At 50.7% G+C, this 16,626-nt stretch overlaps 1 protein-coding gene across 1 annotated transcript in view; it reads right to left on the bottom strand.

Moving 5' to 3' along the window:
* Positions 1-13,038, bottom strand: part of KIF26B (kinesin family member 26B) — a 569,508-nt gene extending 556,470 nt beyond the window's left edge. The window contains exons 1-2 of the mRNA XM_064383674.1: positions 12,602-13,038; positions 11,360-11,761 (exon numbers count right to left, since the gene is read on the bottom strand). Of these exons, the coding sequence (XP_064239744.1) occupies positions 11,360-11,761; positions 12,602-12,664 (465 nt within the window). The 5' untranslated portion in view covers positions 12,665-13,038. The remainder of the gene's footprint in view (positions 1-11,359; positions 11,762-12,601) is intronic.
* Between the last annotated feature and the right edge of the window lie 3,588 nt (positions 13,039-16,626).

Here is a 16,626-nt window from a genome sequence, read left to right as displayed (position 1 = left end):
TAACAATGTCTGCAACCTGGGGCAGGATGTCTGCTGTGTTAACACCTTACCAGCTGCCTTCAGGGCCTCCACAAAGTGCTTCTGCAAGCACACACACACACACACACAGCATGGCCTGTTAGAAAGTCCTCTTGGAAATTTCAGACCTGAGTTCATGGACAAACTCAGGGGCAAAGAACAAGAGGAGAAACAAAGAGGCAAATGTCCGAGGACACAAGGGGAGCTCGTACAGAGGGTCTGCTGCGAGCTGGGTCTGGCTGCAGAACACCCCATTCACGCCCTGGTAAGACACGTGCAGGGAGCTCAGTGGAGGGGACGGAGGGATGCCAATGGCTTTCCTGCGGCTCCTGCTCCTCTGTGCCTGCTCTCAACCCTGCTCCAAAGCATAGTGTGCTCTGGGCTAGTTAGACAGAATGAAGTTCTGCTTTTAATATCTGTATTCCCTGAATTGTGTTTAGGCTCAAATACAAAGTATTCGATTTGAAAAAAGCTTCAGGGAAACATTCCCCAGGAAGCAGCTATTTTAAAGAGGCGACCCTGGCTAAGTGATGAAAGAGAAAAATGAAATCGACGAGCACTACCTGGGCCTCGTGGACTCGGGGGGCAGCTACCTGCTCCATGCCTTCCCAGACCCCAGCACCACACGCCACAGGGGAGATAAACCCACGTCAGGGCACGTGATATGTAACTACCGGCCTAACCAATTATGGCCCTGTCTAGGCATTTGGAAGAACAGAAAAAAAGAAAGAAAAATCCAATGGAGCAAAAAGATTTTGAGAACAAATCAGATGAAGAGAGCCGAGTAACATGTTAGCGTTCTGCTGTTCCTACACTGCTACTCAGGAAGAACGCTTCATACACTGTTTCTAAATCGCACAGCAGTGGGAGACTCACCGTAACTTCATACATTGGTAAAGGTCAGTCTCGATATGGCAGAACTTTTCATAAAACTAACTACAGGACGTCCTTCCTTCTAAGGTAATACTTTTCTTCACATTCTTCTTTCCAAACTGCTCTTCCAGAATCGATTGTCCTTTTGTTTGCCTATGTTTATTTCTGCTTACAAACACAGAAGACGGTAAAGCAAATAGCTTTATTAAGAAACAGGAAGAGCCTCACCAGTTAGTTTATGATCCGAATTCCAAACGCAGAAGCATCAGCAGCGACAGGGCTACCTGGCTGGGCAAACGTCGCCTGGCTGGCTGCAGACGGGGTGTCCCACCGAACAGCTTCAGGCTCTTGCTCCAGCCAGAAACCCATCTTGGATTCTGTCAAGCACATCCCTGTGGCATCTGGATTCAAGGAGTGGACTCCACAAAGCCTCAGGTCTTCTCTTCAGCTTCACAGAGACTCACAGGCTTGGGAGAAGTTTAGAGGCTACTGATTACCATGCTCTCAGATTACCAAAGAAAAATAAAGCACAGGCCAGCTAGGTGGCTCCCAAGATCACAGTGCTTATCAATGCTGGAAGCAGGACTGCACCTCTGTCCCCAGATCTAAGGACAGTCCTTTGTCACCTAAATATCTGGGATTGTAGGCAACCTTGGATTCCTGCAGCACCCATTTCTTTGTTGTCTGGCCCTCTCCCTCACCCACCCTCCTTCTCCCCCACTCATATTCCCCTCCCTTCTGTCCTCCTCCCACCTACCCCTCGGCCCCCATCGCCACACTGCCTGTCTTGGTAAAGGACACTGATGCTCTACTTCCCAGCCGTGGTATCAGGGGAAGACACTCTGCTGCCCGCTCAGGACTGAGACTTCCGCTGTGCAGTCACACAGCTGAACTGGGCAGGTGATTGTTTTTTTTAAACAAGGGTGGCTGCTTCTAGTTGTTTGCCTGCATTCAGCGGTCTATTTTCTGCACAGCCATTTGGTTAGCTAGCTCGACAGCTTTTAGCTCTGTTGTTACTGCCAGCTTCTCATCGGTTAACAGGTGAGCGTCCCATCGCCCTGCGAAGCACCGGTTAGGTGGAGGACGGGTTGGGAAGTAGTGATTATAACCCCTAAGAAAGCAACCACTCTAAATACGGCGATCGTGTTTCGTGGGGAAGTGCAGCTGCCCATCACTGCCAGCTCAGAGACGAAATCACACCGCAGAAGAATCCAGTTCCATCAGCTCCTAGGTTGGCTCAGAGGAAAATCCTGAATCAGCAATTACAAATCTCAGACACCACTCAGATAAGGAGGTGTCAACATAAAAGTTTCCATTTGTTACCCCTGTGACAGAAAAGCGGATTTTAATTTATTATTGGCAGTTCATGCTTTCAAACAAACCAAAAAAAATCAATATAAGAAAGTTAACATGTAAGAACCATCCAAGATTTTAGAACCGTGCTGTGTGGAGAGAGAACATTTTTCCCAATAACTTTTTGTGGTTGGCACAGTATTGAACTTAAACTCCAACAGGTAGAAAAGGTAAATAAAAACAGTCCCTCGGCTGTAACCTGGTGTATAACACGTAGGATATATTTATAGTTCTGCTCATTTAAAAAAAATAACTTGTTCTCCCCTCAGAGCCTTCTGCGATGCTGACCTCTCGAGCAGCGTTGGGAATGTCTCCGTTTTTTGTAGTAGAGCTCACAGGCTCTCTGTCCTCCATGGTCAACTCCAGCCCTGAGAGCTGACGTATGAGCAGGAAACCCTGCCTGGTGGGGGAGGGTGACTTCTCTAGTTCCAGACTTCTCCATGGGGTCTGGCTGGAATCGCTGTGATAGGATCAGCAAAGTACAACTGCAAAGAAAACCGTCTGAGAAAGATAAAGCTGGATGGGAAGGCAGATAAGCCCAAATTCCTGGTGTGGCTCCATCTGCACATCGCATGCAGTCACTGGAGGAAATCTGCTCTCCGTCATTCCCGGGGCCGAAATGTCAAATGCCATATCTGCAAGGCCCCCTGGAGGGGCTCTGAGAGGGGCCGAGCTGAAAGGATTTCCATCTGTGACCAAAAAAACCTCGGTCCACATTCATGGCACCTCAGCCCAAAGGAGTCTATTTACATCAACTGAGCTCCCTTCAAATTTCCGTGGAAACAACTCCACGAATGAAGAAATACGTGAGTGCTTTATCCACCTGGAGGTGAAGAGAAAGGAAGAGGCGGACGGAATGCTTTCATTCTCCCTGACTGCTGCTTCTCCATTTTGGTGTCAGCTGGAAGGAGGGGAAAAAGGAAGGAAAGAAGGAAAGAGGGAAGAAGGAAGGAGGGTAGGAAGCTTTTATAAAATTAACTTCCCGTGGAAAGTCGTTGGAATTGTAACAGAAAGCGAGGCTGAATGTCATCTCACAATTTCACCGTATCTTCACAATCCCCCAGTGGGGCTGTGTCATACTCCCACTGCAGAGGTGAAGATAACCAGGTTTAGAAAGTCCAAGGCTTGGCCGGGCGCGGTGGCTCACGCCTGTAATCCTAGCACTTTGGGAGGCCGAGGCGGGTGGATCACGAGGTCAAGAGATCGAGAACATCCTGGTCAACATGGTGAAACCGCATCTCTACTAAAAATACAAAAAATTAGCTGGGCATGGTGGCACATGCCTATAATCCCAGCTACTCGGGAGGCTGAGGCAGGAGAATTGCCTGAACCCAGGAGGCAGAGGTTGCGGTGAGCTGAGATCGCGCCATTGCACTCCAGCCTGGGTAACAAGAGTGAAACTCTGTCTCAAAAAAAAAAAAAGAAAGTCCAAGGCTTGCCAAGCTCACACACTAAGTGACGGAGCCTGGTTTTGCACGCAAGTCTGCTGATTCCAGCTCTTCATTTTAAGATAATAAGAGACTCAAAAAGTGGATCTCTTGTAACTCAGTGTCCTCAGCAACTCAAATGCTGCCTGAGATGTCCTCACCTCACAGTCTATTCCCGGACACAATGGCATTGCCTGTCTCCCCCAGGGAACAAGAAATTCTTCCAAAAAAGACACCCAACGACCTTCTCCTTGCCAGTTCAACAGAAACCTCAGTCCTTACTTCCTTGACCTCTCCACGGTATCAGACCTTTTGTCACCCCTATCCCCTGAAGCTCACGCCGTCCTCAGCTCCCGTGACACTGCCTTCTCCTAGTTTTTCCTTCCTCTTTTCTGGTCCCTCCTTCCTGGTCTGTCTTGTTGGCTCCTCAGGCCACTGATCCCTTCAGTGTCAATGGGTGCTACCAGTTCATGCTCAGCTCTCTGTCATCTCACCCACACACCTGTGGAGAGCTCATGCCATCCGTGCATTCCACCACCTTCTTCACACTGACATCTCCCAGCTTCATGTGTCCTCCTCTGAATCCACTCTAGAGCCCCAACAGGAGCCCATGGACCATTCCACCTCAGGCTCTGGAGACCCCAATCAACTCAACATCCACAGCCTCCTCGAACACTGGACTCACAACAACAAAACCCCTTCTCTGCCTGTGTTCATCATCTCGATAACTGGCAGCACCATCCACACCTTACCTGGCCTCATCTGGTCTCCCTACAGCCCCACATCTCAGCAGCTGCCCATCACCAGCTTTCCACATACGACGTCCATCAGTTCCGAGCTGCTCCCTTCCCTCTCTGCCGCCCTCGTTCAGTCTACGTGATCTTTCACTCAAGCCACTGCAAGGGGCCTCCTGACTGGTCTCGGTGACACCACGCTTCCAACCCATCTTTTTCTTTTTTTTTTTTTTTTTGAGACAGAGTTTCGCTCTTGTTACCCAGGCTGGAGTGCAATGGCGCGATCTCGGCTCACCGCAACCTCCGCCTCCTGGGTTCAGGCAATTCTCCTGCCTCAGCCTCCTGAGTAGCTGGGATTACAGGCACGCGCCACCATGCCCAGCTAATTTTTCGTATTTTTAGTAGAGACAGGGTTTCACCATGTTGACCAGGATGGTCTCGATCTCTTGACCTTGTGATCCACCCGCCTCGGCCTCCCCCATCTTCTTGCTTGTTCTCACAGCAATCTCTCTTACATACATATCTGATCGTTTCACTCCCTTCCTGCATGCCCCTCAGTGGCTGCCCATGGCCTTACAGGATCAAGTCCAGAATATACCCTGCAAGGCCCTTCATCCCCAACCGGCATCCTTCCTTTCCAGCCGGTCACACGCTCGTGCGCACACTGCGTGTGATGACAGCATACGACTGTCTGGGCATCACCACGCCTGCGTGCCCTGCGCCTGCCTCTGCCTGTGGCCGGAACGCCTGTGCTTCACCGCCTTCCTTGCCTGATGCTAACACTACACTGTGAGCTGCTCCAGAGCAGGATATTTTAGTCTTTGTCCTATTTTGATTATCATACAGCATAGTACTCTAGCTGGCACATAAACCATAATCAAAAATGTTTATTGGCATATTAATATCAAGGCAAAAACAATACATGAAATATGGGCAAATTGGATCCAGAAGCATATTTTTAAAAATGCATCGTGGACAAGTGGGGTTTATTATTGGAATACAAGGATGGTTCCCTATTAGAAATCAATAATAATAACTCACAGTATTAACAAATCTAAGGAGAAAAACTGGCCGGGCGCGGTGGCTCACACCTGTAATCCCAGCACTTTGGGAGGATGGATCACGAGGTCAAGAGATCAAGACCACCCTGGCCAAGATGGTGAAACCCCCGTCTCTACTAAAAAAAAAAGCAAAACTTAGCTGGGCGTGATGGTCACCGAAGGTCAGGACGGGGCCCTGGACAGGGTCCTCGAGCAGGGTTTTCCGTTCAGGAAGGGATGACAACAGCGTCTCCGCTGAGTGTATGTAAACATAAGGAGGTTCCTTCCCCGACCCCTTGCGTTCCAGCCAAGAAAATTACTCAACTCAGAACCTGACAGGCTCACATACTTCCTCCCAGCCTCCCCACTCACTGCAAGTAAAATCCCCTCCTGCGAGCCCAGGAAATATAATAACCGTCTCCAGCCGGTGCCTCTCACTCAGTCAGTTCTACTCACAGCGACCCTCAACAGCTTTTAGGGGCAAGTGTGATGGGATTCCTCTGCTCCTTGCAGATTTTTTTCTTCACGCTTCCTTCTGTTATCTTAACCACATCAAGCATTTGGAATTCCAAGGTCAAAAAAAAAAAATCACATTCATCTTCATTTTATTATGAGATAGTGTGTATGTTTCAGTACAGTTCCTGGTATGCAGGACAATAGTTGTCAGCCATTTATTATCTCCATTATTATTATCGCAGTGAGAACCAGTGTCAGCCCAGGAATGGTACAATCTGTGGTCCAATGCCAAAGCGCAACTCATGTTGCCTAAATTTTAAGTGACTTAATCCTTCCAAATGCTGACGAACTACAAGCCTCAGCCATTTAAAAATCACATTTCTAATGTCATAAGCCTATCTGCAATGGGTGTGGAAGGAATTATTACAGGCCAGGGATTTTTGCAAAGTGAATTAAGTCACTATAAAAACTGACCATGTTGCTTCACGATTAATAGTCTGGTAGAATGAACTGCCATTATTCCACAGCTTGCTAAGCCCTAAAAAGAGATTACTGCTCACATGTCTCTACTGGGAATGTTTTTATAAACTCCCAAAATGTTTTAGAAATTTTTTAATGATAAATGCTGCAGGCCTTTTTCATGAGTGCTATTATCTATTAACTGCTCCTTTATCTAAAATAATTCTTATATGAGAAAGACTCAAATGCAGCTTTTTGAAATAGCCACATGTTCGTAGAAGAAAGGAGATTTCAGCTAGAAGTCCCTTATAATTAATAAGTACTTGAAATGCAATGTCTGTTTTATCCTCTCTATAAAATGTTTTATGATGGCTTTTGGGGGACGTTTTGAGTCTAGTTATTTTTTCATACCCTTCTTTTGGAGCTGGCAGAATACAGAAATGCGCGTGTGGGGTATCTGTATCTCCGCAAGTCTAGACTCACTCGGTCTCTGGCTATTTCGAGCCCACGTTTGGCGTTTTTAACCCGTGACGCTTCCTTTCTGTCATCTCTGTGATTCCTGGCCACGCTTCTCAGTATGTCTGGCTAATCTTCCTGATATTTCTGGGGCATAAATGGACTCAGAATATCTGACTGAGAAACAATCAGATAGGAATATAGTTCCGCACTTTTTTTTTTTTTTTACATAAAAGAAGATTTTCTTTTATTGATATGGAAATGAACAGATGTCTGATAACCTTTCGCCAACCTGGAGCTTTACCGCTTACTCTGGGGAATTCCGGCAGGCTGATGTTTCGTGGGGCCTGCCCAGTCCATTCAAAAGTTCTGTCACGGATATCAGAATGATCTAGGCTAGCCCCAAATCCAGCGATTCGTTCCTTGGCCCCTATTTCTGGCTCAGTGCCTTGACTGTCTATAAAATGGGAAAGACAGTCTTGCCATGGGACATGAAATGGTTTTGTATTTACACACTGGAAAACTACAGTGGGTAAAAGGGCCATTCTCACGTAAAATCGCAGCGCTTTGCACATCCACATCCTTTTATCTGACCACTTCCACTCACCAGGACCAAAACAGAGATGATACAAACCCAGTAAGTACTTTTCATACCAATCGAGGTAATAAAAGTCAACCTCAGTGTTTTACAATCTGCCACCAAGCACAAACCTCTACTCACCAGGTAAGCTGCTGCTGGAAAGGATGAAACCCAGAGTATCAGCAACAGAGCTATGGGAGCTCACGGCTGTCATTTCCACACGCCAGTCTTGAAATAGCCAACAAGAAACTGTTTTATTATTAAATCTGCCTTCACGCTCCACCTCTTTCCAGAAAGCTCAGGCTCGACGCATGGAAAACCAAACTCATTATCATCCTTCTCTCTGAGCTCCTTCCAATTCCATGTCTCCTCCTACTTCTTACCTCAGCCAACACAATCACCACCTACTCAGTTATATCCAAATCACGTCATCTTCCACCATGAAGCCCTCCCTACCCTCTGGGGGAGTGCTCAGAATAGGCTGATTCTTCTCAGGCCATCAGAGCCAGTCACCAGCTCCTGGGACCAATCAGATACACCTGCATGGGCTCTGTAGTCCTTCACCTCCCCTCCTTAACCCACTGTTCCAAAAAAAAAAAAAAAACTGGGGGCATTCAACAGGGCTTGTTACCCACCAACAGGCAGTGTGAGAACTCATATGGCAGCATATTTAGAAAACAAACAGATGAAATTACAAACTGACAGGGGTAATACCTTGAAAGGAAAACGGGCTGGGCGCAGTGGCTCACGGCTATGATCTCAGCACTTTGGGAGGCCAAGGCGGGGGGATTACCTGAGATCGGGAGTTTGAGACCAGCCTGACCAACATGGAGAAACCCTGTCTCTAAGAAAAATACAGTTAGCCGGGCGTGGTGGCGCATGCCTGTAATCCCAGCTTCTCAGGAGGCTGAGTCAGGAGAATCACTTGAACCTGGGAAGAGGAGGTTTCGGTGAGCTAAGATCACACCATTGCACTCCAGCCTGGACAACAAGAGTGAAATCCCATCAGAAAAGAAGGAAGCAAAGAAGGGAGGGAAAAGTAAAGAAAGATAGATCTTAAATTCTGTAAAACATAAATCTAACAGAATCTTAGCTAATTAATAACCATCAACCCTCACATCTTTCTCTAAAGAAAGAAAGCACTTTTCAAACCTTACCTTAGATCATTTTAATGACATTTGAACAGTCTGAATCATTTTTTCCTTGCCATATTAATAGGAAAGTTAAAAAGTAGGAATGTCACAAAATAAATCAGTGGTAAAGGAAGAACTAAAACCAAATCCATCCTAAAATAGTAAGGGTCCTGGATGTGCTATTCTGCTTTTGACTTTTAAATACCTACCTAGGAGACATTTAATACCACCCAGTAGAATTTAACACTCTATTTAAGAAAATATTTCCCAAATGCAGGTAAGCATCTTAAGCAAATTACAAAAGATGATTTTTGTTAATTACCCTTCAAAAACATGTCTTGATCTTCCAGACTCTCTTAAGAGCGAACTGCATATTGGAGTCTCTTGTTCTAATGAAACTTAACTCCTTCTGTGCCTGAGGGCTATAGTGGTCCACAGTTTTGTTCATTAATTTCACTCAGGAAGAAGAGAAGCCTTGTCCAAGTTATATGGCCTCCATCCATGGTGCACCCAGTGAACATGGCAACTGTTTGGCTACAATGTTGCAAACGCTAAAGGTATAATGGAAATTGTACCCAATTGCAAGGTACAAATGCCCTAAACACACACACACACACACACACACACACACACACACACACTCTTATTCACAAAGATTTGCAGAAATTTTGTAATTAAAATTGAGGCCCCAAACCTCATTACTAACAAGGAGCTGAGGCAAAGCATCCTTCTTCCTGGCTGAGCCCTGTATCTGCCCTTGTACCAAATGCCATGCTTTACCATGCTGCTTCACACATAAAACTCAGGCAACTGTGGTATTGTGTGGCATTCACGTATGCACTTAAAGTGATCCCGTGACTGTCCCCATGACTACCAGCTCTTCTCTAGATGTCTAAGTCACTGTAGAGCATGGGAGTTCAGCAAATCCAATGTTTCCTCCAGAGCTGTCACCTCGCTCTGACAATACAAGCAGTTTACCAACAAGAGTTTTACCTCATCACATACATAAAACAGGCAAATATATTGAGCTGCCTCCCACAACACTGAGTGAATGTTCCAGGCTGCTTCTACAAAAACACAATCCCCCCCCCCAAAAAAAAAAAAAAAAAAAAAAACCACAATCCCAGTTGATCACAAGGCTCCATAAAACACAATGGATGCACACGAGTTTCAACATCTGTCTTCTTCCTATAGATTTTCCTTCCCTCCTCTTTTTCTTATTGAGAACAGCGTATTTTGATTTACCTTTGCATCTAGGAACACTCAATGCCACAACCTATTATAATAAGAATGAGTCCTTCAGAAAGCTCTAAAATAATGTGGAAGGCTGCAATGTATTAGGACTGCCAAGTATCAGCTGTTAGCTCTTTAAGAACCAAGGTCCTTCCACCTTTATCAGATGCTCCCATCCAGTTCAACAACCTCACAGCACCCTACGTCCCCTCCACAGATGTGAATACATTGTGAACTGTGCATGCTGTGGTCCATCTCTGCCTCCTCCGCTAGAACATCAGCTCCACGTGGACAAGGACTGCAGGCATGGACCTGGTATTTTTATTGCTGTGCCTCACACAGTGCCTCGGATGGGGGAGAAAAATCAATGAATATTGATGAAGGATCACGAGAGCAAATAAATCTGTGATTGAAGAAATGGTGTAAAATCGGAAGGTCTAGCACGCAAGAGCGAAATAAGCTTTTTGATTACCTGAGATTTATCCTTGGGATGTCATGGCAGATTTATCAAACTGCAAAAACGGTACACTGGCAAGCACCCACGAGCTCATTCCCATCCAGGTGAGTTGTGCATTCATAAAACCAATTCTCCTAGAGGTAGTTTTCCCCATTTTAAATTTCACAACGTCTGTGGGCATTTGTTTAATTTAATCCTTGCCTATGAAAGCATCAACGTGTGTATGTGCATGCGCATTGGAGGCCAGCAGACGCAGTTATTTCTGAACGCCACTACTCGAAATCACAAGATTTTATTTCTAAAGTCAGGGAAATAGAAACCAGAAATGGCCACTGAGCCAACCGTGTCAGAAACCTCTACAGCAATCCACGCTGTTTCCTTGATCTTGCTCTCTAACCACTGATAAAAACTCTTTGAAGTGTTAGAGTAAATATTACCATTTGATAGTACGGACCCGACAGTGCAAATACAATTGCATTGTGTTACCCTCTGGGGGCTCGGGCCAGTCACACACCGCGCAGGGTTGCTATGGAGGAGCAATGGTGCTTGGCGAGGAGCAGGCCAGGAGGGAGCACCGGGCCGAGGAGCGACCCACCTCTGGATCTTCCCCAGGCGCGCACACCCACTGCAGGGGAGAATGCTGGCTTCCCAGTATGTTTCTGTTTCTGCAATCCTGGAAAGGATGGGCCACAACGGGCAGTGGGAAACGCCAGCTCCAAGCATCAGCTTGCTTTTCCAGCTCCCACTGACGTTTTTGTCAAGAATCACCGGTGGGGGTGGGGAGGACAATCGAAAGCGCAGTCTGCAGTCGCGAGGGAGAGCTGGGAGGGGCAGCAGAAGAGACCACCCGGGGGCCTCCCCGCGTGGGCCGTGATGCCTGTGGCCACGGGCGCTCTTTCGCGCTCTCGGGACTCGGCCCTCCGGCTCTAGGGCGGCCTGGCTGAGGAAGGAAGGTGCGGGGGTCGCCCTGCGCGCCGGAGCCCCCTGGGGTGTGGAGCAGCCCCCTGCGCCGCCGGGGGCCCTCGCGTGGAGCCGGGGCGCACGGTCGCGTTGGGCTGAGCAGCTGCAGTCGGCCGCGGCCCGGCCCTCCCGGCGCCTCCCCAGCCCCGGGACCGCCCTCCCGCTCCACGCCGCGCTCACCTTGCCGGGGAAGGGCCCCGGGAGGAGCAGCTTCAGGGCCTGCCTCTTGAGCTCCACCAGGCGGGCGTTGCAGTTCTCGCACCAGACGCCGCGGTCCGAGCCGGGGGAGGAGCCGCCACCGCTGCCGGAGCCCGGGGAGCCCGTGCCGAAGCCTGGCGAGCCGCCCAGGGAGCCCGGAGAACTCGTGCCGATGCCCGGGGAGGCGGGGCCCGGGGAACCGGTGAAGGAGCTCGGGGACGAGGTGCCCGAGCCGGGGGACGGGGTCCCCGATGAGCCCAGCGCGGAGCCCGCACCCTCGGGAGTGGGCCGGCTCCCGGCGCGCGACTCCTCGTAGGCTTTCCGGTACCAGCTCTCGGGGGAGAAGGGCGCTGCGGGCTTGGTGGGAGAGCCGACTTCATTCACCTGCGGGGAGGACGAGCCGGGGTCAGGCGCCGCGAGGCGGCGGACTCCAGCACCCAGGGGCCGGGCCAGGCGGGCTGGGGCGCCCTCCCGCCAGCTGGGTAGCGCCACCGAGTCCCCGGTCCAACCGCCCACGGGAGCCACTTGGGGACCTCGCCAAGCCCTGCGGCCAGATCGCCCTCCCTCTGTCTCGTTAATTGTCCCCAAGTGAGTCCCCACCGCCCGGGCGACCCCTGAGCCGGTTCCCGGGCGCCGGTGTCCTCCTCCTAGGGTCAGGAAGAGGACTCGCTCGGGGGGGTTCCACGGTTTCTGCCAGGGGGCCCCATAGGTTCAGCGCCCCACGCTTCTGAAGCCGTCACCCATCCCAGCAAAATCCCAGGTACGAAATCCTGGAAGACCCTATGTGGGGCGGGAAGTGGGGCGGGGGCCGTGATTTCAGGATTTTTATTCACACGGAGTACCACCCTGCGGATTCTGCAGGTAAATGAGGGGTTCCCCCGGCTCCATCTAAACGATCCGAGGTCCCGCCGAGCGTTCACGGGGAACCCTCCCCTTCGGCTTAACTCTGCCTAGAAGTGCAGGAATGCTGCAAAAGTTGCGGGTGCGGGGAAAGGACGGAACGAGAGGGCTGGAAACATTCCGAGGGCGAGGCGAATGTGCGGGCGCCCCCGAGGCAGACCCGCCTCCGTGCATGCACAGCCCCGCCGGCCGCGGGGGCGCCTCTGCAGCGGGAGAGAGCTCGGGGCCGCGCCGCCCTGCCGGGGTGCACGATCCCGGGAAAAGGGGGACTCCCACAGAGATGGGTCTGGTCACGCGTCTCCGCGGCGTACCGTCACGACTTACCCCGTATTTCTTGCCCCTGGTGGAGACGGCAAGCCTCTCTTTATTCCCAGCGACCGAATTCATGGTGGCTTTTGCAGAGGAGAGTAGCTAAAGGTTCCACCAACGCTACATCCAGAAGGTCTTCCAGCCCAGAAGCGTCCCCCGGCTGCAGGGGGCTGGCTCTTAGCCCTCAAGTCACGGTTTCTTAAGGGTTGGGGTGGGAGGGAATGAAAGCAAATGGACCCCACAAGGAATAGCACCAATTTGCAGAAAGGGTCGGTGTAGCTGGTTTATTCTTCTCTTCAAATAATGCTTTTCCTCGTCCCCTTCTGCCTCTTGCAGTCGCACGTTCCCTTTTCACGGTCACATCCATATAATTGGCATTTTCTGCAGCCAAGTCGGTCCGTTCCCCCCACGAGGGAGGAGAGGGACACAGTCAGGGCACGCGGCAGCTGCAGGAGGGTGGGCGAGCCCTCCGAGCCGAGCCGAGCCGGCTGCGGGAACTTGCCTCCTTCCCCGAGCTTGCTAACTGAGTTCAAAGAAATTCTCCCAAAATATAAAGATCCAGACTCGGGGAGGAGCCTCAGCGTGTCGCCGAGCCAATATCCGCCGGCCCGTTTCGCCTGACAGTTGCGCGAGGGCAGGGAGAGGGGCGGCTCCGCATGGCCCGGGAGCGGCCGGCGGTCAGGGCGCGCGTGTGCGCCCGGGCGCAGCGCGGAACCTCGGGGACCCGGAGCCCGCCGCCTGCCTGCAGCCCTCGCCGCGCCGGCCGGGATCCATTTTAGGCTGCGGCGCTCCTGCCTGACATTGCGAGGCCCGGAGCCGGGCCGGGGCGGGGCGCGGGGGAACGTCAGTCCCGCTCCCGGCGGGGAAGTTCCAGGCGCGCGGCCCGGGCCCGGGTCTCTAATGAAACGCCCCTGCGCGAGCGTGGAGCTCAGGGGCAGCGCGAGCGAGCGCGGCGGGACTGAAACGCGGCGCCCGAGCCTCCCCCGCCCCCAAGCTCTTTCTCTTCCTGACAAGGCTTGCAGGTCTGCCTTTGAAACGCCGTGTGAAAGGGATTGAGTCACAAACAAGTCCACAAACACGCCGGGTCCTCCCCCCGCCCTTTGTTCTCGGAGACCTGCCCTGCAAACCTTTTCTGGAATTGCCCTGCCAACCCCGGGGGGGCCGGGGGCCACCCTCCCCGACGCAGCCGGAGCACTAGGGGCCTCCGCCCCCCGCCCGCCTGAGCCCGGGTCTGTGTGAACTAAGCCGCCCGGGGTCGGGACAGGTGAGCCTGTGGACCCAGCGGGCCGCTGCTGGGCAAGGGAAACGGGGGTTCGCCGCGCTGCAAGCAGACGACTCCAGCCTGGAGAGGGGGTGTGGCGCGGGCTGGCCTTGGCCTCTCCTGGCGGGGGATCGGTCCCCTCGCCCCCGCCGCCCGTTTCTTCCTGCGCCTGGGCCTCGAGGGGTCTCCGGAGCACCCCGTCCTCGCTCCCTCTCCGATCGCCCCCCCACAATCCCCCCAGCCCCGGAGCGCAGGAAGCCGGCGTTTGCCAGGCTCCACACGTGGCTGCTCTGGGTGTCATTTTTCATTTCCCGGGAGGACATTTCTTCTGGTGAGCCAGCAGGTCTGTTTTGTTGTGACCTTTAATTAACACCCCGCGAGACGCCTCTGGAAGGACCGGCCCGGCGCGGGGATCACGTGGGGTGTAATGGCATCTGCGCTCCCGCGGGGAGACCCAGCCGGGGGGTGGGCGGGGGCGCAAGGGACGCTTAGGGATTTCTGGTCGCTGGCTTCCTCCAGAGCTGGGACGAGGCCAGAGGGGGCAGGAAGACAAAGGTTCGGGGTTCTGGGCGCCTGGGGCAACGCCCCCCACTCTGCCTTCCTCGGGGAAAATTTCTTCGGTGCCTCCCGGGCTCTGTCCCCTCCTCCCCCGCGCCAGCTCTTGCGTGGGAATATTCCACAGCCACCAAAGCGAGGTAAAAAGGTCAAAATGAAGATGTCGAGAACAGAGTGGAAGTTTCCATGACGTTTCCACTTCCAGTGTAAAAGCGATCGTACCGTAGGGGACCTTAGGGGGCAGGTACGCCTCCAGGCAGCGCGCGCCCGCTCCCACCCGCATCTGCATTCAGCCGAGGTGCCCCGGACACATCTTCGCCATTGGCCACGCGCAGCGTGTGGCCAGGTGACACGTACCAGCCGGCGAGGCCGCGGGTGGGGAAGGTAGGGTGTCGAGGGGAATATAGGGGAGCCGCGCGATCCACCTTGGACCAGGAACCGCGAGCTGGTCTGATTTGCATCTCTAAGTAGCTGGGGGCCCAAAGCGTGTTTGATGGGCTCCGAGCGCCCTCTGTTGATCAAAGTTTATAACCGGACGTTCTTCAACAGTTTTTAACAGCTTTCAAACATTGATGTTTGTCTAAAATGTATATACAGAAAATGAAATGCACACATTTTAATTGTACAGTTCTATGAATTTTGATAAATGGGCACTCTGTGTTGGCCATCACCTCAATAAATATATATACATTCCTATCCCTCCTGAAAGTTGTATGCCTTTTCCCAGGCAATCCCCACCTCTTGTAAGAAACTACTGTTCTGATTTCTGTCACCATGGATTAGTGTTGACTGTTCTTGAGGGTTTTTTTTAATTCATAGAATCCGTACAGCATGTACTCTTTCGGGTTTGGCTTTTTCCGCTTAACACAGGTTTTTGAGTTTCATGTTGTTGCTAGTATGGGTCTGTTTTCTATCTGTATTCTATGTCATTCTTCTGTCTCTCATGCCTTTTTTTGTTAATATAATAACTTCAGTATCTCAATTTCATTGCTTTGTTGACTTTTTATCTCTGGTGATTATAATGCGGGTTTTTTGTTTTTCTGTTTTGAGGCAGGGGCTCATTCTGTTGCCTGGGCTACAGTGTAGTGACGCTGTTATAGCTCAGGGCAGCCTCCATCTCCTGGGCTCAAATGATCCTCTCTCCTCAGCCTCCCTAGTAGCTGGGACTACAGGTGCACACCACCAAACCTGGCTAATTTTTCTTTTTTTGTTGTTGTTTGCTTTCTGTTTTGAGACAGAATCTCGCTGTTGCCAGGGTGGAGTGCGTTGGCGTGATCTCAGCTCACTGCAACCTCTGCCTCCTGGGTTCAAGCAATTCTCCTGCCTCAGCCTCCCGAGTAGCTGGGATTACTGCTGCATTCCACCACGCCCAGCTGATTTTTGTATTTTTAGTAGAGACGAGGTTTCACCATGTTGGTCAGGCTGGTCTCTATCTTTTCACTTCGTGATCTGCCTGCCTCGGCCTCCCAAAGATTACAGGCATGAGCCACCGTGCCCAGCCCCTCCCCACCCACCCCCCCCTTTTTAAGTAGAAATGAGATATCCCTATGTTGCCCAGGCTGGTCTCAAAAGTCCTGAGCTCAATCCATCTTCCCTTTTCCACCTTCCAAAGTGCTGGGATTATGGCATGAAACTCATACCCGGCCTATAATATGAATCTTTAACGTTTCATAGGCTGCTTGGACTTACCATTGTGCCAGTTCACCTAAAATATAGACTTGGAGCCACTCCATCTTACCTTCCTCTTATGTGCCACTAATTTGATACATGTTACACCTACATGTATTATGAAACCCACAATACAATCTTATCCATTTTACTTTTTAATCTGCTTTCAGTGAAACTAGAAAATTTTAAGTTTTTTATATCGACCCAGTTTTATCATTTCTGGGACTCTTTAATTTTTTCCTTTAGAGCCAAGTTTATAGTAATTTGACTATAATATTCCTAGATGTGTTACTTTTTATATTTATCCTGCTTAGGGTTTGGTGAATTTCTAGGACCTATAAATTGATCTGTAATTTTTTTTTTTTTTTTTTTTACCAAATTTGGGAGATTTTCAACCACTACTCATTCAAATATATTTTTTCTGCTCTGTTCTTTTTCCTCTCCTTCTGGGACACGATTACATGTTTGTTATTACAGTGCTTGATATTGTCTTCAGGTTATTGAAACTATGTTCGTTACTTCCATTTTTCCCTCTTTACAGACTGAATAATTTCTA

This window comes from Aotus nancymaae, unplaced genomic scaffold, assembly GCF_030222135.1.
Source record: "Aotus nancymaae isolate 86718 unplaced genomic scaffold, 86718_ANA_hifiasm-v0.15.2.pri h1tg000032l_0, whole genome shotgun sequence".
NCBI classification, from domain to species: Eukaryota; Metazoa; Chordata; class Mammalia; order Primates; family Aotidae; genus Aotus; species Aotus nancymaae.
This window is presented reverse-complemented; position numbering and strand designations above follow the sequence as displayed.